This window comes from Carica papaya, chromosome 8 (genome assembly GCF_054855325.1).
Source record: "Carica papaya isolate Zhongbai chromosome 8, ASM5485532v1, whole genome shotgun sequence".
Classification (NCBI taxonomy): Eukaryota; Viridiplantae; Streptophyta; class Magnoliopsida; order Brassicales; family Caricaceae; genus Carica; species Carica papaya.
The window spans coordinates 26,299,676-26,322,161 of NC_142316.1; the positions used below are offsets into that span (position 1 = coordinate 26,299,676).

The following is a 22,486-nucleotide window of genomic DNA, read 5'->3' on the forward strand; positions in this document are numbered from 1 at the left end:
TGAGATCTATAAAGGAGAAACTCCTCCCTCTAAGACTCTTAAAATGGTTAAAGCTAGCGGTAAATAGACACAGCATGCATTTGAACCATGACAATATCAGTGACCATAAGGAAATTAAAAACAACAAATTCATATATCTAATGAGTAAAAAGGAAATAAGGTTAAGTACGTACTGAAAAACAAGAAAGAAAATCTCATAGGCCTAATAGGACTTAAGATAACATCCTTGCCAATATTTTAGATTCGACATACATAAAGGCCAGATTTAATTGACTTGAAGTATTATCGTACTTGCATCTAGTTCCTGAACCAAGAAAGATCAAAAGCAAATAGGAACCAAACCTTAAGGAATGAATTTGCACTTCTGGTTGTCTCTATAAGACCCATGATAAATGACATAACCATGAGAATCAGTCCAGTGAAAAAGTGAACCAGGAGAACCACATTCTGGAGTTAAGAGTAAAAACATTAACATTCATAAGAAGTTTAAGCTTCAATAAAATTTAAGCTTTAATTGCTTAAAGATCAAGAAGAAAAAGAAAAAAAATTTAATATCCCAACCGACCTGAGCCATGCTGTGTTCAGAAAAAAAGAATGTAAGGCAATATGTTGATGATGCAATTGCCAGTCCATACTCCAAAAACATGAGAATTGTCGCCAAAAAGCAACCCCTTCCAACAAACTGGTCTAAACCTGCAGAAAGATTACTTCCTATGATAAGAAGACCATGAAAGCAAAGAAGAAGGAAAAAAGGCTAACAAAACTAATCAGATATTACTACACTCAACATAAGTCATCTTCATGGTAGAGTCAATATAGCTAGGAGTAGAAACAACAGGTATATATTTCCTCTCATCCTGTACTCCATTTAAGATTAGGGGATGGTTCCATGTTCTCTTTCGAGACGCCCATTGGTTGGTAGCATCTTCCCTGTCCTTTTCCTTCCCTCTGTACTCTTTTCGAGACATGATTTCTGCCTCTTCTTTCATGAATCAATTAGATGGCAATATGTCTTTGAATCTTTAAATGGTCAGGATATGTTAGATTGGGTTGGAAACATTAGAAATGGTGTCCTTAACGGGGAGCGAAAGCATCAATACAATAGAACATGAAAGTAAAGTTGTGACTTAGGCTTAGTCACAAGAAGTAGTTCAATGTCGGAATGTTCATTGATTGAGCTTTTTCACTCCCGGTCATACAACTTGGATTATGGTCTCTCACTTCTTCTCGAGAGTTGGATAGTAAATAGGATTGGGACTGATGATTGCTTTAAGCTCATAGACCTCACGGAGTAAACCCAATGTCTTATGTGCTTGAGAAATACAGTGAAAAATTAGAACTTAGAAGTATACCAAAGATGTAAAAGAGAATTATTGCGAATGTTGAGGGAAATAAGAAGCTGATGAAGTCCCAAATGTAGGTAGATGCCCAGTATGACAGTATAGAAACCTGATCAAGATACATTGTTATGAGATATGTATCATAGGAGTAGAGCAAAACAATGAAGGATCAGCTGCTCTTTCCAAAAGAGAAAAAGGCATACCCCACTAATCAGTTGCTGGTGCTTTGCTTTCACTTCTCGTTCCTGCATCAAATATAATCTTAGAGTGAAGTTTTATGTGAGTGCAGAAGACACTCGGTGTCACAGTCGAATCTTTTCTAGGTCAATAAAGTGGTCAACCAAAAGGAAAAGAAGCAACCAATTCTCTAGTTGAATTGATATCGTCCCCTCCATGGGACTTTGATGACCCATATTCAAGCTCCTTTATGAGCCCATTAGACATTAGGACAGGAAAAAAATGAAAAAAAAAAATGCAAGATGACAATCATGGCATGATTTCGCAAAACATCATAATGGTATTAATAAAATGATGATTTGCATGTATAGCTCACCTCAGGGTACAACAATGTAAAAGAAAATAATGAAACTGAAACAAGCAGTATATATAAATGACATGACATTTAGGTAAGGAGATAAGTTAAGAGTGAATAGGCTACAGTTGGAACAGGAAAACAAAATAATTTTTTCATTTCCTAAACACCCATGCTCCATACTCATGCACATGCGTCACACATATTTATATACTTTTGCATATATGTGAAAGCATATATATTCACACAAATAATTTCATCTATTTTTATATGCATACATATATAACCATTTTGTTTTTATTTTCTAAAATGAAAATGGTAGAGAAAACATATATGGTAGTTGAATAAAAACAAATGTTAAATAAATGATGTTTACATACAGTTTTTTTCTGCTTACACATAGTTATACAGACATATTCATGCATATATAATTTATTGATAGAAAAATATATATATAGTACAAAAATATAAATGTCAATACACAATTACACATAAATGTACACGAACATAACATATAAGCATACATGTCAAAACATATAAGTTACATTCCTCACCTACATATGAATCTACAAGAGATAAAAGTTACGAAATAAAAGCTAAAAAATAAAAAGCTGCAAAAATCTTTTAGGTAACAAATGCAGGCTAAAGTTCTCTACCGGTGCAAGGAGAAGCAAATGACAGGAACAAAAACAAAAAACTGTTTGAATATTTGTTTTCAGTTTATACACATAGATATACCTACACATGTGTGACACAAAATCACATAGGTATATACATGCACATATACATGTATATATTATATGCATATATAACTAGACACGTGTGTACTATATATAATATGTATGAAATATGAATACACAGCTAGAATATGAGTTATGCAGATAACTATGCTTATACATATTGTTTTTTATTTATTCATATATCTACCTCTGCGTATGCACATATACTTATATTTCTTTTCAAAAAATATATACTTACATTGTACATATTTTTTAAACTTATATGCATATAAAAAATTTAAAAAATGAAAACTAGGAAATGGTTTTATGTAATAAACACAGCATGAACTTCTTCATTGTTGCAAGGGTTTTCATGCAAAGACGTCAAAAAGAAGCAAAAGAAAGGGGAAAGAACCCAGAATTAAGGATGCTTGGAAGAGAGGGATTACTTCCATTTATAAATTAAAGCTGGAGGGCTTGGTCATTGTTAAAAATGAAGCAGACATGCCTCCCATGAGAGGAATCCTCAAGATCCAGTGTTAGATTGGTATTACCCAACTACTTTGTTCATTTGCATAAGCATAAATGAATAGATAATGAATTAAAATTTTAAATGCACAAGATTTAAAATGATTATATTTGACCATGAACAGAAATTAAAGCACAGAAAGAAGTACTTTACGAGGACTGCTCCAAACACCTTCATAAGGGACAAGAGGAGCTTTTTTTGCATTTTTTTCCCCAAAAACAATATATAAGAAGGAAATTAACTACTCATGCAAAATAAAAGTTTCATGAGCGTACAATATCCAAATATTAAGTGAGAGAATATGAGCAAATGCATAGCAGAAATGAGCCTGATGATGGATGAGACAAGAGAGAAGTATAGCAGCCCTTCAGAATAGAACTATTTATGATCTATATCACTTTGAAGTGAGTGGAAACAGCTTAGGACAAGAAAGTTTGCATAATGAGCAAGCATCTACTTTACAAAGGATAAAATAATCTCGATCTTTAGTTCTATGACTGAAGACTATGAATTTCAGGTTTATGGAAACCAAGTAAAAATAAAATTCCAATAAAGGTAGATACTTGTGTTAAGGAAAGACAAAATAAACTTGTTAACCAAAATAAAATAAAATAAAGTGAATTCAACCTCATAACTTATAATAAACAAGTTTTGACTAAAGTTTAGATATAAGTACCTTTACAATCGGAATGGCAAAGGAGGCGGGAATAAATGAAAATGCAATGTTAACAATCACTGCTGCAGAGAAGGCATCCAGATCCTATGAAATTCAAGGATTATTCTCTGAGTTTTTGTTGAAAGACTAAAAGAAATAAATGTTACAACTGATAACTGCATAATGATGTCAAGATATACACATGCTGGCAAGAAATTAGGAGAATTAATTGGAAATCCTGTAAATTGAGGAATTAGGAGGTTAAGTTTCCTAATAAATTAGTGTCCTATTTAGGAATGAGTTAGTTTCCTATTTTTTTCTCTTGTAACTTATTACATAATACCATGTATTATCAATTCAGAAATAGAGATTTTTCTTTTCTTCATATCCTCACATGGTATTCGAGCTCTAAGCTCTTTTCTTGGAATTCTGCCTCTTTTCTCTTTAGCCTTAATTGTTGAACGATCTTCCTTTCAGCCTTCATTGCTGATCTTGTTTTTTATTTCTCCTTCTTCTTTAATTCCCGTTTGGGCAGTCTTAATTGCTGTTGATTTCCTTCTTTCATCACGTCAATCTCCCAAACCACCGACACCACTACTTCCAACAATTCAAATTCCCTCGAAGAGTCCAACTCTGTTCAAAAAATTGGAGAATTGCAGAATATTCGGGTCTCCAATAGACTCGATGGGAAAAACTATCTCAAATGGTCTCAATTTGTCTACACATACCTCAAGGGCAAAGGGAGACTTAATCGCCTTCTTGGAACGGGACCGACAAAGGATGACTCGTCGTTTGAAGTATGGGACAAGGAGGATTCCATGATAATATCTTGGCCATGGGATTCTATGGATCTCATGATCAATGATACGTGTATGTTTTTGGCTACAACAAAGGAAATTTGGGATTTCATTCGTCACACATATTCGAAGGCCCATGATGCTGCTTAAGTGTACGAGATCAAGGTAAGAATTGCAGCCACTAAGCAAGGAGACAAATCTGTCACAAAATATGCAAACATGCTGCAAAACCTATGACAAGAACTTGATCATTACCGAGTTTTTAAGATGAGACACCCCGAGGATGCTGTCATCTTGAAGAACTTCATTGAAAAAGACCAAATCTATGATTTTTTGGCTGGATTGAATTATGAATTTGATCAAGTTAAAATCCAAATCCTTGGCAAGGAGGACACCTCTCCTCTAGAAGAAACAATATCATTGAATCGAGCAGAAGAAAGCCAAAGGAGTGTTATGCTTCAAACACAACAAATCGTGAACGAGTCAGCCTTAATAACAAAAATATATCATCAGAAGAAAGGAAAGGGTAATCTAACTCAACAACCTGGTAGAGAAAACCAATGGAAGGAGAACAAGGACAATGTCTGGTGCACCTATTGCAAGAAACCGAGGCACACAAAAGAAAAGTGTTGGAAAATGAATGGTAAGTCACCAAGCCGAGAATGGGGGAGTCGTAGGGGGCAACAAAGGCCTCAGGCACATATGGTAGAGAAACCCAAAACTGAGGAAAATTCAGCAACAGGGGGATTCAACAATGAAGAAATTGAGAAGCTGATAAACCTGTTGGGATCTCTTGGGAATCCTTCTGGAACTTGTTCTCTGGCTCTTCCAGGTAAACCTTCGTTCTCTTTTTGCATGAATGCCTCAGAAACATTATATGCTAATTCTTGGATAATAGATTCTAGTGCCACAAATCATATGACCTTCATACCTCAACTCTTTCACACTTATACTCCATAACCGAATAACAGGAAAATTTTAATGGTCAATGGCTCTTTAGCTACTATCGCAAGGTTCAAAGATATACAAATCACACCTACCCTTACCCTTAAAAATGTCCTCCATGTACTTAAACTATCAACCAACATGGTTTCCATTCAAAACTAACCCATGATCTTAAATGTTATGTAACTCTTTTTCCTTCTTATTGTGTTTTTCGGGATTAGCACTCAAGGAGGAGGATTGGATTTGCTAAGGAAAGAAGGGGTCTTTAACACCTTGAATTATCAAAAAACGGTAGAAGCAATTGGTCATTGGTTTTCTTCAGTTCCACAAATAAAGATGTCATTTTGTTGTATCACCTACGTTTAGGTCATCCATTTTTCAGGGTTTTAAAAGTCATGTTTTCTCATTTGTTCCATGGATTAGATATGTCTGAGTTTCATTGTGACACTTGTGAATTAGTAAAACATGCTCATGTATCTTTTCCTATCAACAATAAAAGAACCTCTCATCATTTTCATTTAATTCATAGTGACATATGAGATCTTTCTACAATATCAAATGTTTCTGGGGCTTGTTGGTTTGTATCCTTAATTGATGATTGCACTCGAATTACTTGACTCTCTTTTTTTAAACAAAAATTTGATGTTAGCATTGTTATACCCAACTTTCACTCAATGGTTCAAAACCAATTTGGGGCTAAAATAAAAAGCTTTAGAACAGACAATGCTAGAGAATACTTCAACCATATTTTGTCACCCTATTTTCAATCACAGGGCATTATCCATGAATCATCATGTGTTAACACATCTCAGCAAAACGGGGTAGCTGAAAAGAAAAATGGGCACTTACTTAACACCACCCGAACCTTACTCTTTCAAGAGAATGTTCCTAAGTCCTATTGGGGAGAGGTTGTTCTTACTGCTACACACTTGATAAACAGGCTTTCCTCATGTGCATTAGACAATAAAAGTCCCATAGAGATCCTTAATAGTTTTTAACCTCATTTCAGAACCTCAAACGGCCTAACACCCAGAGTATTTGGGTGCACTGCCTTTGTTCACGTCCACAATCAACAAAGAGGCAAGTTATATCCTCGAACCATAAAATCTGTTTTTCTTGGTTACTCATCCACTCAAAAGGAATACAAGTATTACAACTCTTCATCCAGAAAATTTTACATCTCTACAGATGTCACCTTTATAGAAAATAAATCGTTTTTCTCACAATCCTGTCTTCAGAGGAAGATTTCAATAATGAAAGATAGTATTTGTAAGTCTTTTAAACCAATCGAAACCCTTGACCTTTCTCAAGTTCCAGCCCTTACTGTTGAATCCGAGACCTTTGACCTAATCACATCTGAGTCACCCAATTCTGCTACTAAACCCGTGTCACCACTTGTCCCTACCAGTGCAAATCAAAAGTTACCAAGGTTCACTCAAGTGTATTCAAAGAGAAAGGCCATTCTAGAATTGATACTAGTCCAAGTATCTAACCCAGACTCTGGAAATGAGATCACAGTAAGATTTGACTCACCTTTACATACACAATCTGTTAAAACACCTGATAATCCAAAAGATGACCTAGACCTTCCCATTGCTATGAGAAAAGGTACCAGAGAATGCACCAAACAACCGCTTTACCCACTATCTCACTATGTCTCTCTTAAGCACCTATCACTATTTCACAAAAATTTCATTGTAAGTTTAAACGCCATTACTATCCCTAACACTGTTTTCAAGGTATTGTCAAAAAGAGAATGGAAGGATGCTATGAGAGAAGAGATGAGTGCATTAGAAAAAATATAAAACATGGGAGATTGTTGATAAACCAAAAGAGAAAAACATTATTGATTGTAAATAGATTTTTACACTAAAATACAAGGCTGATGGATCCCTTGAAAGATATAAAACAAGATTGATGAAGAAATGAATATACTCAGACTTATGGGATAGATTATCAGGAAACTTTTGTTCCACTTGCAAAAATGAATACAGTGAGAATTCTATTGTCATTGGCTGCCCACTTTAGGCGGCAACTCCTACAATATGATGTTAAGAATGCAGTTCTCCATGGTGATTTAGATGAAAAGATATACATGAATATCTCACCGAGATTTAGGGACACAAATAACAAGGTATGTAAGTTAAAAAAGGCCATTTATGGGTTAAAACAATCTCCTAGAGCATGGTTTAGGAGATTTGCAAAAGTCATGAAGGAGTCGGGATATAAACAAAGCCAAGGCGACCACACTCTCTTCATTAAACATTCGGCTGTAGGGGGAGTAACTGCACTTCTAGTCTATGTGGACAACATCATAGTGATTGGAAATGATGAGAGAGAGAAGTAAGAACTGAAACAAAAACTAGCAAAAGAATTTGAAATAAAGGAACTGGGAAAACTGAAATATTCCCTCAGTATTGAGGTGGTATATCCCCCGCAGGGGATCTTCATATCTCAGCAAAATTACGTAATTGATCTATTGACAGAAACAGGGATGATTTGGTGTAAACCAGTCATTATATCAATAGATCCAAACAATAAGTTGGGAGAAACTAAAGAAGAACCAACTATTGATAAAAGAATGTACCAAATGTTGATTGGAAAACTCATATACCTTACCCACACTTGGCCTAACATAGCATACTCAGTGAGCGTGATAAGTCAATTCATGCACGATCCAAAGAGAACCTCATCTTCAAGCTGCTTACAAAGTACTGCATTACTTGAAAGGCAATCTAAGAAAAGGAATTTTGTTCAAGAAGAACAACATTTTTGCTCTATAAGCTTACACCGATGCTGACTATGCAGGTTTTCTAGTGGACAAAAGATCAACTACAGGATATTGTACTTTTCTTGAAGGTAATCTGGTAAGGTGGAGGAGCAAGAAACAGACTGCAGTGGCAAGATCATCCGCAGAATCAAAGTTCAGGGCTATTGCTCAGGGATTATGTAAGGTACTCTGATTGAAGATTATTCTACATGCTTTGAGAGTCAAATGAGAAGGACCTATGAAGTTCTATTGTAACAAGTCAGCTATCAATATTTCTCATAATCCTATATAACACGATAGGACAAAACATATTGAAATTGATAGACATTTCATTAAAGAAAAATTGGAGAAAAAGTTAGCGTATATGCCTTATGTTCTATTAGAACGTCAAGTAGCTAATGTTCTAAGAAATGGGCTAAATAGTTCGAACTTCCATAATCTTGTATTCAAGTTAGGAATGAAAGACATCTATTCCTCAACTTGAGGGGGAGTGTCAAGATATAGATATGCTGGCAAGATATTAGGAGGAGAATTAATTGGAAATCCCGTAAATTGAGGGATTAGGAGGTTAGGTTTCCTAATGAATTAGTGTCCTATTTAAGAATGAGTTAGTTTCCTATTTTTTCTCTTGTAACCTGCTATATAATACTATATATTATCAATTCAGAAATAAAGATATTTCTTTTTTTCTCATATTTCCTCACAAATGATACTGAGATAATGTTGTTTCTAGAAAGTGTGCTGTTATCTCCTTTTTTGGCTCCAATTGAAGGAAAAAATAAGCGATAGTCATGATGTGATACATAATGCTGTATTGCTTTCCTGCAGATGTGTTGTTCTTTTTAAAATTTCTACTATGTTATCCTATACTACATTATGAGGGTCTCAACCATGACGATCAATACAAGACCAAAAAGTTCAATCTAGATAGGATTATAGTTCGAACTGAGCTTCTATCAAGGCCGGTTAAGTAACAGTGAGATAACTCATTAGGATAAAAATGGAAAGCATACATGACGCTGCAAGTGCTGGCTTTTTGTCATTGGCAAAGGATGGTTGCGTGTTTGAATTGTCATGTTCTTGTTGCCAGTAGCAAGCCTAAGAATTGCTGCATTAATTATGTTGATATAGGTTGGAGCTGCATGCTGGCAAGAACTGTTATGCAGAACAGCATATCCTAAACTCCCATCATCGTTCTGATCATCCATCACGATTGCCCCATACCTACAAGGAATATAAAAGAAATAGAATCAAAAAACACTTCTGAGTTTTCTAGGGGTCTCAATGCTCACATCACATATATGACAGATGTAGGCTGTCACATCTAGATTGTTATGCATATGGATCAAGAAAAGAGCTGCAAAAGTAAGGAAGATGGGATCCAGGGATTAAGCCAAACACCTTGACTGGTACGATTCATTGAAGCTAGACATTAAAAATTCACTCATTGACAGTAAAGTGGGTCCAAGAGTTGGACCTGCTGCCTCAACTGCATCAGCTAGTGCTCTTTCTGAATCAGGAAATCTAAATGAGCTCTCTCTGAACCTCTGGATCCACCCTCCTTCAATATAGCCTGCCACCTGCAGAAATGATAGCCTTTAAACCCAAGAACTGCACTATTTTAACCTCACAAAAGATGTTTGATAGCGCAGATTATGTGCCTTCTAAGTTTACAACAACATATGCCACAACTAAAAAAGATAGTGTTTATATATAAACAATAATTAGCGAACCTCCTTTGCAATAGGCCAGGATAGATCAAAAGGAATTGGACCGCCACCACCACCACCACTTAACAGAGGATTAAAATGCAAAGTTGTGAATGTCACAGACAGCTGATCAGGGTGTGGCTTAAGCTTAAGAAAAAGAAGACCGAAAAACAAGAAAACTGCAGGAATTAGAAGTTGAAAAGCAATTGTTTTCTGATCTCTACGAGCTGATATTGCCCTCTTTATAAACAGTGCTTTACAATGTTGCCAAAGCATTGATCTTGACATGAGACAACAGCTGCAGCACTGCATACTTAAGAAGTTAATGAAATTAAAAACTGCACCAATGATCAAACCACAAGCTCTTCCCACTATAATAGATATTACTTCGACAAACTTTGTACAATTTCCAAGCAATTTAGAAAAGGAAATCCTTCTAGGAGATTGTCCATAGGAGGCTTCAGATAGCACAGAATCGGGTGAAATAATTGTTTCTCCCTGCTTAACACATTCAACTTCATCGCAGTCACATCCAGCAACTCTCAAGAATACCTCCTCTAGAGTTGTCACTGATATACCATAACTTTCAATCCCAAAATCATTTGAATCCCTAGTACCAATTTTTCCAGAGCTGCTAACTGATTCTGTCATGCAACTTTCAATTTCCCTAAACATGTCCTCAAAGCAAGATGAAGATGCCAGAGGAAGCTTGAAAGAAATCTCAGTTCCAACCTGGAAAGACAGATAAGAGTTATATTATGACTTCTCTTTTTATCTAAAACAAAAAGATCATATTATGGCTTTCCCTGATTAATTCTTTATTGAAATAAAGATTTTTGTTTTTAATAGAAAACCACAATAAACAATTAACATCTCCACTATGGTAAATACCATTGAAATTTATTGTGTGGAAGTACAGATGCATGTTGGTGAATATTCAGTTTTCACACATTGCAGAATGCAATCAATCCAAAGAAACATATTTTTGACCAGTAAAAAGAAGACCCCTTAAGTTGTAAAGCAAATTAATACCTCACTCACGCAAGTTGCAGATGGAATATGGCGGTAAACAATATCAACAGCTGCCGAAGCAGTAGGTGCAGACTGAAAGAAATGTAAGAAAATAGGACCATCCAGTAGCACATCAGCACTTACTAAATTGAGGCAAAATGCTTATTCAAGGAAAAGCATACATAAAAAGCGATAGGAACAAACCTTAACCAAAGTGAGAGTGTATCCAACTCCATATTGATGCTTCAAGAAAATCGAGCTGTGAAAGAAAAGCGACAGAGTTAAGAATACAAAACTCACTCAGGATGTTCTTTACATGTCAAATGACAATTCTTTAGCTTGCTTGGGCAAATTTTCATATTGGAAAGAGAAAAGGAACACAGTGCAATGACAAGGAATCCTCCAAATAAAAGAGAAAACAAAAGTAGTACTTTTATTATAAAATAAGAGTAATACGATACTAACATTTCAGTCTACGATTCTAGACCTTGATTTCCTTTTTGCTTTTTATATTTTCTAAGTATTTAATTTGCTTCACCTTTTTTATCCTTCACCGTCTTCCTCCCTCCCCTTCCCCCCTCCCTCAACTCAACGGAAATTGGCAAAGCACATAATAGTTCTAAATAAGAAAGAATAAACTAAGCTAAAGAAACAAATTTATTTCAAGAAAGCAATATTAGGTTCATAAACACATACTTATAACAGACAATCACTGCTCATATACAATCATCACTTTTAAAGTAAAAAGGTCTATTAAAAAATTAGAGAAATTATTGACAATTCTTAAGTGATCTTGGTCAACTTTTTAGTGTCAAAAGATTACCAGGTGGGGAAAAAAACTCATTCAAAAGGGGTTCTTCACTTGTGAGTTGGTAAGGGAATGTAGCTTATATATTGTTCATTTTGCAATATCCAAGATTTGGGTTGAGAAAGAACTTTGAAGAAAAATTTTCTGAGGAAAATCTTCATTTACTCAATGGCTATGTTAAAAGAAATCTCTTAATAATGAAGATGCAACTTTCTCTCAAACAAAAACATTACAAAAGAAACAAAGGCTGAATTAGGGCAACAGCTAAAATTAGGGGAAAAAAGGGATTAACCTTCCGCAGCACTTTAAAGAACCGTTAGCCATGATTGCTATTCGATCTCCTAGTTCATCGGCCTCATCCATCGAGTGTGTTGTTAATAGTATTATCCTGCCCTTTTTTATTTTTTTAATTAGCTGCCACGTCAGGCGCATTGAATATGGATCCATCCCACTAGTGGGTTCATCAAGAATAATCACCTGCAACAGAACAAGAATGATGCCACATGCTTCGGAAAGAGAAACTAAAAGAATAGGCCATCAAAGTTTTCAACCACCTTAAGACTACTGCTTCCTTCAGAGATGCTAATTTGGATGGCTTGGCAATGTATTTTAACAATAGATTAAGGGTAGATCTTGGTAAATAGATATTTCTTGTGTTTAATTGAGGCAGAGTCTCTTTGCCGTTTACTTCACTAGTGTAGCTGGGTGGAAATGGTTTCATATAGAAGAAAGTTTGGGCCCTTCTAATAGAAATGGAAAAAACTTTACCACTTCCTATTTTGTAGAAGTTTTGGAGAAAAAGAAACCTAAGAGCTTTTCAAGGAGAGGTTTCTTCTCAACAAAAAGTTAGGATTTTGTGAAGGAATATTTTCTCAAAGAAAGGGATCGTATAGACCTTACAAATGTTGAATTGTAAATCTATCTTTCATATACGAGTGGCACCAATTTGCTGCATTCTATAAAATACACTCATTTTTTTATTAAAAGAAGTTTTCTACGACCTTACTGCCTCCGATAAGTGCAATTCCAAGTGATAACTTCCTCTTCATCCCACCAGAAAGAGCCCTCACAACAGTGTTCACTTTATCAGCCAACCCAACCTAACAGTCACAGACACATAATCACCATCAATAAGTGCATACTGAAGATTAAAAATGCAAATAATAATAATAATAACAATAATAAAATAACCAAATTGAATGTGCCCTTGCCAGGGTAACCATGATAAATACAAGAACAGGTGCATTAAATACTTTCTTAAAAGAAGATTCAAGCATAATAGTTTAAAAAGATTATAAGCAAACATTTGTATATTCAATCACATACAAACTGGATAAGCTCTCTTTTCAATAGAAAAAGAAATGATACTAATTTTTCTTTTCAGTCCCAAACACAACTCTGTTCATTGGATGCAGAATTAGCATGAAAATTCTCAATTCTGAGTATAAGTCTTCCATATACAATATCTACCAGACAACAGTTACCATATATGCAATGACCATCAATGGAGTTTCTAGAATAGACATCATCTTGAATACATTGAATGGATACAAATTAATTGTGGTTGCATCGCAATATTCCATATGCATCCATAGAGACCAAAAACATGGTAAACACATCATATGCAATCAAGTAGATTATATGACGAATTGTAAATAAAAGTTTATTGGATTCCATGTCGAGTTAAAGCTGATTTACTCTAAAAGTAACTGTAAATTGCACATTTGACCATTCTGATGTGGTGGGAAATTTTTGAGGTTCTTTTTTGTTTTTGTTTTTTTTTTCTGCAATATCAAAAGGTGGTGGAACGTAAGGATAGAAGTAAAACTTTGATACCAACTGATATAGGACAAGTAATAGTAGAACTAATATTATCCTGCAAAGTAGAGAAATTGAGAAAAATATGAGGAAGAAAATAGGAGAACATAGGCCATAGGAAATGAGGGATAAAGGTGAATAAATATAGATAGAAGTATAATGAACGAGATAGATCAAAGAGAATAACAATCAGAAGAAAAGGAGAGATAATAGGTAATAAAATCCCATCGATGGAATTCTTAATTATCGTAGTCTTATACTTTTTGTTGGTAGTTACTAGTTTTCATATAGTTGTTGATTACAACAAATAAAGAAAATTATAAAAGACGAAAATCCACAAGATTATAATTGCTATACTATATAAAATCCAATTAAACACAGAAACTAAACTACTATAATACCTAAAAAGTCAAAATGGAGAAATCTAAAAGATGCTAATTCCTATAATATTTAAAATCTACCTAAAAAAGTAATTAAAATATTTTAATACCTGAAAAAAACTAAATAACCTAAAAATATAAGATTTCTTTCATAATTTTTTTTAATATAAGTGTGGAAATGTATTAATGTGTTTGTTCAATAAAAATTTTGTTCCAAATTAAGATCTTATTGTTCCGCATCAATAAGTTAATCTACTACTCTATCAAGATAAACAGCAAAACTTGAAAGAAACAATGAATAGAGTTTTGTAAAGCAACAGAAAATTAATCCAACCTGAGCCAAAACAATTGAAGCAATTATAGAAAACTTTAGAAAAAAGAAATAAACAGAAAAGAAAAAAAAAACACAAATACATCAGTTTCATGATCCTCTCCGCACCAGCAAGGGGAAAGACAGAGCAGGAGGTATGCACCTTGATCGAGATTCCCAGATAGTTTCCCTGAGCTGGTAAAACAATCTACTCTTTTCTAGAAGAGTGGAGAAAACCATGACTGGTCCGAAAATGCTACATCATGCCAATTTCTTTTCTGAGATATTCATCAAGCCAATTTCTATTAAGTGGCACTAAGTGTTTCATTTGTGTTTCATTAATTGTGAACAAATGCAACACTTTGTTTTTCCTCAAAACATCAATTTGTAATGGAAGGTAGATGATGTTATGTGGACGCTTCATACAAAAATTAGAGAATATATGCAACATGAAGAAAGACGTACTTCATCAACCATATCATTTACAGCACTTTCCAAACTGTCTTCCTTAACACCCTTCAAAATGGCATACATTTCCAAATGCTCTCTCACCTGGATTATTACAATATAAAATTTTTCATAAGATAAGAATAATAAAACAGTATTTGCAATTCAAGATATGCAAATACACCACATGATAAAAGAACAGCAGAAATAAAAAAGTAGGGAGCACATTTTAAGTTTAATTACTCCCTATAACTGGGTTGTTCTTTTGGTATACATGTTGGCACCCCCTTGATACTCTTTAATTTTAATTCTCTCTTTCCTCTAATATATAACATTTCATTACTATCTCAGAGATTTTCCTTTTTGTTAATGTTAGTAACTGTAACATTACTAAACTCAAGTTAAATTAGCAAACGTGGTAAGTCTTACAACCCTACGTGTGAGATAAGGTAATATCAATCCCATAGTTAATACCATCACATACATCTTTCGGGGCTCGGCAACAAAAGAACCCATACAAGAATATGGATATTTTTTTATAAAATAAGAATTTATTAAAACCAAGAGAGAAAAGTACAAAAAAGGAGAATGAGACATCCTCCCAAAAGAATGAAGAAAAAACAAAAAACAATAGACCCATTAACAGCAAAATGACCAAACAAAAATGCTAACTATAATGAATATTGATCTTCCAATTTCGTTGAAAATCAGACAAAGTAAATTCCTACTAGCATCCGTGCCCTTTAGTCCATAAAGAAACCAAAAAGATCATCGAATCCCACATTTCAGAAAAGTGAGTAATTATATTATTCAAGATCATCGAATCCCAAGCAAGACAAGTACACCACAGGCCAGCAAATAAGACTCCCTACTACAAAGGCTTGCATTCTTCCTCAGCCCTTCCCATCCAAAAAAAGTAGCAAGGAAACTCTCCACAGTAGGGGGAAACACCCATGCAATACCAAACATATTAAAGATATCAGTCCACAGCTTCCATGCCACCTCACAGTGAAGAAACAAATGTTCATGTGTTTCTTTACCATTAAAACACAACATACAAATATCTGGAGAAAGAAATTGATAAGGACAACAAATTTAACGTAAGTCATTTGTGTTGAACTTTTAATATAGGGTAGTCCAAACAAAGAGATTCACCTTGGAGGGAGCAGGAGTCTTCCAAAAACCCTTGGCATTTGGCGTGCAATGAGGAATGTGTTATTAGGAGAGGCCTCTATAGATGGGTTGGGTGAGATGATCAAATAAGGATTTACAAGAAAAAAGACCGAAAAATTCCAAGTTCTAGACTCTACCATCAGGCTGTGAGGGTGGTAGAATAGGAGTCAAGACGTCCAATAAGGATAACATGTCCCGAGTCTCCACATTAGATAGGTTATTGGAGAAGTGGAGATTCCATGATATTCCTTCCTTGGTGTTAATCAAAAATTGAGAAATTGAGGCTTGGTGTTTGAAGGATAGGTTGTATAATTTGGGAAATTACGTAGCTAATGGTTGGTTACCTAACTATTGATCCTCCTAGAATCTCCAAGCAGATTTATTTCCAACTTGAAAGTGTGTATGGAGAAGAAAAATGGGGTAGATTTGTGAGATTGCTTTCCACAGACTGCGGTGAGAGACATACCTCCTAGCATAATATTCCAAACATCCCGCATTCTTGATGCTTTTGATCACCCTATGCCACAAAGAATTAGATTTCTTTGGAAATCGTCAGAGCCATTTAACCAATAATAATAGATTTTTTAATCAAAGATTCCTTATCCCCAACCCTCTTGAATTCTTAGATTTATAACATGTCTTCTAGTTAACTAAATGATCCTTGAAATCCTCATCTATCCATGACTAAAAAAATCTTCTCGTGTATCCCTCGATCCTCTCTGCTACCTTAACCAGAATTCTAAACATAGATAAGTAACAGAGTTGGATGGTAGAAAAGCATGCCCAGACCAAAGTAACCCTATCCCCAAAGGTGAAGAGACCCCCTTGCAACTCTCAAGGCATTTAGCTATCTTAGTCTCTACCTTCCCAAAAGGGGATATATCTCGAGTTTCCACCCAGGGGAACCCTAATATTGATGTCATAATTTCTGCCCCTCAAAGGTAATTGCATCTTCTCATCTCCTATTACACAACCTTCAGTTCATTAATATGTTCCTCCACCAACTTCCTTAGCTCATTGACCTCTGTGCTTGATCTGGTTTTAGCGGCAGCCTCCACCTTCTTCCATCGGGTTCAAATGAAAGGGACGACATCTACTTATGAAAGGTTCTGTTCACACACAGTTGCAGATTTCAGCCTTCCCTTGCCATCAATTCAACGTTGTGAGTCTCTTTGTTATGTTGAGAACCGGGTGCAAACACTCAAGAATGAGCTAGGATGCAGAGAATTGCAACAGGTGCACAAAGAAGACAATGGAACCGGCAGCAGGAAATCAATAAACAGGGAACAGGAAAGGAAAAATAGAACTAACTGCACAGAATCACGACCTGTAAGGGTCTACATGCATTGTCCATGTGCTCTCCCGCCGAAATTAATACAGGTCACATGGCAGCATCTAAGACAACCAAAGGGACACGTGTCACAATCCGGGAGGTGGTCATTAAAACCCCAAAAACTGAATCGTCAGATCGCTTAGAATTGTTGCTTCCCTTCAGTAAACTGAGCCGACCCTTCCCCCCTGAACCACTCCTTCATGCGTGAACCAGCTCACGCCTGTTCTTCGTCTTCCCCCGTTTGACGTGTCCCGACGAGAAGCAATACTCCGAATGTTGACTTAAGTGAGACAGGATAATCCGAGTAGAACTGGGTCAGAATGAGAGCCTGGGCCCCTTGAAACCACATCTCTATAACTTACACTCAAAGGCTGTTGCTAAGTTGGCTTAAGGATGCACTTCACCCAGCATGAGTAATCTTCAATTGTCTTGTTAATATCCATGATATTCTCTCTCATCAAATCCAATCAGTTATAGCACCACAACAGATTGTGTGGCACGATTTTAGCCTTTTTGAAAATTGAATCTTGCATGCTGCTGGTCCTCCTCTATTCTGTGCCATCAACGAACCTCAGTTTTGTATCCTTCTTGTTGGTAAAATTTCTTTTCATAAAATTTTCATAGTAGATTCCATGGGAAGTTCCTTTGTGGTTTTATGATGAGCATTAGGCGCCAAACTCTCTGTACAAGCATGGAATACTCCTTGATTATCGGTCACCTCTATGTTTAGTGCTTCAGATGCTTTCAACCACCTGGTACCTCACATGCCCTTAAAGGACTCAAATTCTGCAAGATACGGTCGTTCCTTTAAAATGTGCCATCTCCATATACCTCCCATATTCGTTTCTATTGGGCACTGTAATCAAGCACCCCTCATCAACCCTGCACACTGGACTATATAAGAGCCCTTCCTCTACCAATGATATCAGGCAATTTCGCAGCCATTCAATCTCCGCAACCCAAGGCAAAGGAGAAACTTGTGTCTGTTTCGCAGCTTTTGAATTGTCAGTCCTTGACTCAGCATCCTTCCATATTGTAAATACTTTATGTAAAGTATTAGGAAGGAAAAAATATTGAATAATTCTTATGTTTTTATTGAAATGAAAGTTGCGATATATATACATGTAAACGGATTCATATATGATAACCAACATAAATTATCCTAATTGTTTTCTCTCTAATTACGTTTACATATTTGAAAAAATAATTATATTATTATGTACAGAGAATATTTTATAATATTTTAACACTCTCTCTCAAGTTGGAGCATAAATATTAATGATGTCCAACTTATTCCGAATATACTCAATCTGTGTTCCATTTAGAAATTTTGTGAATATATCACCAGATTATTCTTTTGTTTTCACATAATCAGTAGATATAAACTTTTCCTGAATTTTTTTGGGATGAAGTGACAATCAATCTCGATATGTTTGGTTCTCGCATGGTACACAGGATTTAAGATAATATGAAGGGCAGTCTGATTATCGCACCAAAGTTTTGCAGGATATGTGGGCTTCAAAAACCCATTTTATCTAACAGATGATATATCTATAGGAGTTCGCATGTGGACTGTGCTAAAACTCTATATTCGGACGCTGCGCTTGAGCGATATACAATTATTTGCTTCTTACTTTTCTATGATATGAGATTTACACCTACAAAAACACAATAACCTGTAATAAACCTTCTATCAATCTTAAATCCAACCTAATCAACATTTGTAAAACACTCGATGTGAGTATGCCCATAATTTCTAAACACTATGCCAAACCCAGGGACACCTTTTAAGTAATACAAAATCTATTCCAAAACCTCTCAATGTTTGACTGTAGGTGCTGATATAAACTGACTAACAACACTGACATGGTATCCTATATCTGCACGAGTTACAGTGAGGTAATTCAATTTCCCAACTAGTCGCCTGTATTTCTCTGGGTCATCAAAGGGATCACCATCATCTTTTGTAAAACGTATATTTGGTACCATTAGTGTATTGCATGGCTTAGCTCCCAACTTTCCTAATTCTGCAAGTAGATCAAATACATACTTTTTCTAAAATAACAGAATTCCTCCCTTACTTCTTGTTACTTCAACTCCCTAAAAGTATTTTAGTTATCCCAAATCTTTAGTATTAAACTTGGTATGCAAAAATAACTTGAGAGAGAATATTCCTGCATAGCTATCTCCTATAATCACAATATTATCAACATAAACAATAAGAAATATAATACTACCTGTTGATTGTCTATAAAAGACTGAATGATCACATTTGATCTTCTTCAATCCGAACTCACATACTATCTCACTAAACTTGTTAAACCACGTACGAGGACTCTGTTTCAGACCATACAAAGATTTCTTTAAATGATAAACTTTTCTGTACTCCCCCTAAGCAACAAACCCAGGTGGTTGCTTCATATACACTTCTTTTAAGAGATCACCATGAAGAAATGCATTTTTAATATTCAGCTGGTGTAAGGGTCAATCTTAGGAGGCTGCAATAAATATGAATAAACGGATAGAGATAAGCTTGAACACTGGAGAAAATGTATCAAAATAGTCCACTCTATAAGTTTGAGCATAACATTTCACTATCAGTCGAGCTTTAAATCTTACTATAAAACCATCTGAATTCACTTTGATTGCAAATACTCATTTACACCCTATAACTTTTTTTTCTTTGAGTAATTCTATCAGATTACAGGTATGATTGTCATCAAGAGCATTTATCTCCTCAAGCATAGTATTACGCCAACCAAGGCGATTCAAAGCCTCCTTAACTGTCTTATGTATAGAAATTGAATCTATAAACGTAATTAAAACACTCGATGAAGGAGATAGATGGTCATATGATATAAAATTAATAATAGGATAAGTTGGTGCAGGGATGATACACTGACTTTTACCTTTACGGATACCAATAGGAAAATCAAGTTCCTCCGAGACACAATTAGATGACGACGGATCTGGTGTACAACATGTATCATTAATTTATTGTCTTCTGAAATAAACATGAACAATTGGTGGTACTACTTGGGTCAGAGGCACACAAACACTATCATCAACTTGCTCAAGCGTAGCTGGAGACATATCATCTGGAGGAACACTTTTATCTGTTTGTTCAATAAAAGCACTTAATGTGAAAATATAGATGAGTCACTCGTCGTCCACCTCCTGACTTGTAGACTTGGACGATGAAGAGAAGAACGGTATATTCTTTAAAAAAAACTACATCAGTTGATACCAAATATTTATGAGACGTTGAAAGTAAAACCTGTATCTTTTCTGGATGCGAAAATATCTCAAAAATACACAATTCAAGGCCTTTGGATTTAATTTTATCATAATAGGTCGCACATCTCAAACATAACAGATGCTACCAAATATCTTAAATTGCACCGAAACCAAAGACTTGTTTGGAAAAAGAAGACTATAAAGAACAACCTCATCAAGCACAATAGATGTCATACGATTAATTAAGAAACAAGCTGTAGTAATGATATCAGCCCAAAATTGCTTAGAGGCTTGTATTTGGAACAAGAGGACTCGAGCTGTCTCAAGTAAATGTTTGTTCTTTCTCTCAATGACCCCATTTTGAGATGGTGTATCAACACACGAGAATTGGTGAAAGATCTCGTGTTATGTCATATAGTTCTGAAATAAATCTAACATATATTTCTTACCATTATCACTCCTCAATACATGTACCAAAACATTGAATTATGTATTGACTTTAGCACAGAAAGCACAAAAGTGAAAAAATACTTCTGAACGATTCTTCATAAACTATAGCCAAATTATTCGAAAAAAATCATCCACAAAAGTAATGAAATACTTGAATTCAATTTTGGACGGAATAGAATATGAGCCCCAAACATTATAATGAACTAACTCAAATGCAAACTCAGCTCGTCTATCGACCCTTGGACCTGATAGACTATGATGATACTTTCCAAACTGACAAGACTCACAATCTAGTGATGGAATATCATGAAACTGAGGACATACCTTCTTCAACACAAGTAGATATGGTATCTCAATTGACAATGTGCTTCAAATAGAGAGATAATACTAGAACAAGCAACTGATTGAGGGACCCAAGTATCAAGAATGTAAAAACCACCTGATATATTTCCTTTACCAATAATCTGCTTCGCTATAAGATCCTGAATAATACAGTGATCAGGAAAAAATGTAACACAACAATTCTAATTTTTAATAAACTTACTTACAGAGATAAGATTGAAAGCGAGTTTAGATAGACTTAATACAGATGACAGAGTAATAGATGATGTTGATTTTGTGATCCCCGAACTTACAATATTATATGTCGACGCATCAGCAATAATTACAGAAAAGATATTTTGTATGGTTGAAAACTAGAAAAAATATTATAATTACCTGTCATGTAATCTGTAATACCAGAATCAATCACTCATCTGTTTGAGGAGGAGATAAAATATTTTTCTTCTGATTCAGCAAAAGTAGAAAATTTATTTAAAGATTTCCGATACTGAGTGAATTTAGTATTCTTATCAGCTGAAATCATAACAGTTCTTTTGGAGGATGAGCTGCTAGTAGCAGCAACAATATTAACGGTCTGTTTCCTTCGATTAAGATTGTACAATTTCTTACAATATCGTTTTATATGTCCTTATTCACGACAGTAACAGCAGACTATCTTATCATCCATTTCAATTCAGAAATTAAAAATGTCACTCAGAATACCTAAACCTCAATAGTCAGATATACCCAAAAAACACTACAAATATACCAGAAAATCTGAGAAAATAGAGTACCTCTTCACGCAAGGCTGTCAACAATCCTACTAGAACCTCACTACCAATTAGTGGAGCTAACGCACCACTGCACGCGCCGCCGCCAGAGTTCATGCGTCGTCGCTGGAGTTCACGCACTGCTGCTGAAATAACCAAAATGTCTCCTTTCAGCCGGAAATCACCACAGACCCCACTGGACAACCGAAATCCAGAAGGGGCTCGCGAAAACACCTCGAATCGCACCAGAAAACTTGAAAAAAACTTCTTGTCGTGCGATCTACTTCGCAGCGGTTTTCTCTTCTCCGGACTTCTAGTTTCGTGCACAGAACTGGCTGACCAAGCTCTTTGATAGCTTATGTCCGGGAAAGTAAAATGCACAAAAATACCCTCCTTCGGCAAACCCGACGCACACAACCTCAAACCACCGTG

At 35.3% G+C, this 22,486-nt stretch overlaps 1 protein-coding gene across 1 annotated transcript in view; it reads right to left on the bottom strand.

Moving 5' to 3' along the window:
• Nucleotides 1-22,486, bottom strand: part of ABCA1 (ATP-binding cassette A1) — a 68,993-nt gene that overhangs the window by 6,230 nt on the left and 40,277 nt on the right. The window contains exons 16-28 of the mRNA XM_088210073.1: nt 14,789-14,875; nt 12,817-12,915; nt 12,108-12,292; nt 11,212-11,266; nt 11,029-11,100; nt 10,021-10,728; nt 9,689-9,867; nt 9,301-9,511; nt 3,797-3,880; nt 1,544-1,585; nt 1,353-1,449; nt 566-693; nt 343-447 (exon numbers count right to left, since the gene is read on the bottom strand). Coding sequence (XP_088066199.1) covers nt 343-447; nt 566-693; nt 1,353-1,449; nt 1,544-1,585; nt 3,797-3,880; nt 9,301-9,511; nt 9,689-9,867; nt 10,021-10,728; nt 11,029-11,100; nt 11,212-11,266; nt 12,108-12,292; nt 12,817-12,915; nt 14,789-14,875 — 2,052 coding nt within the window. The remainder of the gene's footprint in view (nt 1-342; nt 448-565; nt 694-1,352; nt 1,450-1,543; nt 1,586-3,796; nt 3,881-9,300; nt 9,512-9,688; nt 9,868-10,020; nt 10,729-11,028; nt 11,101-11,211; nt 11,267-12,107; nt 12,293-12,816; nt 12,916-14,788; nt 14,876-22,486) is intronic.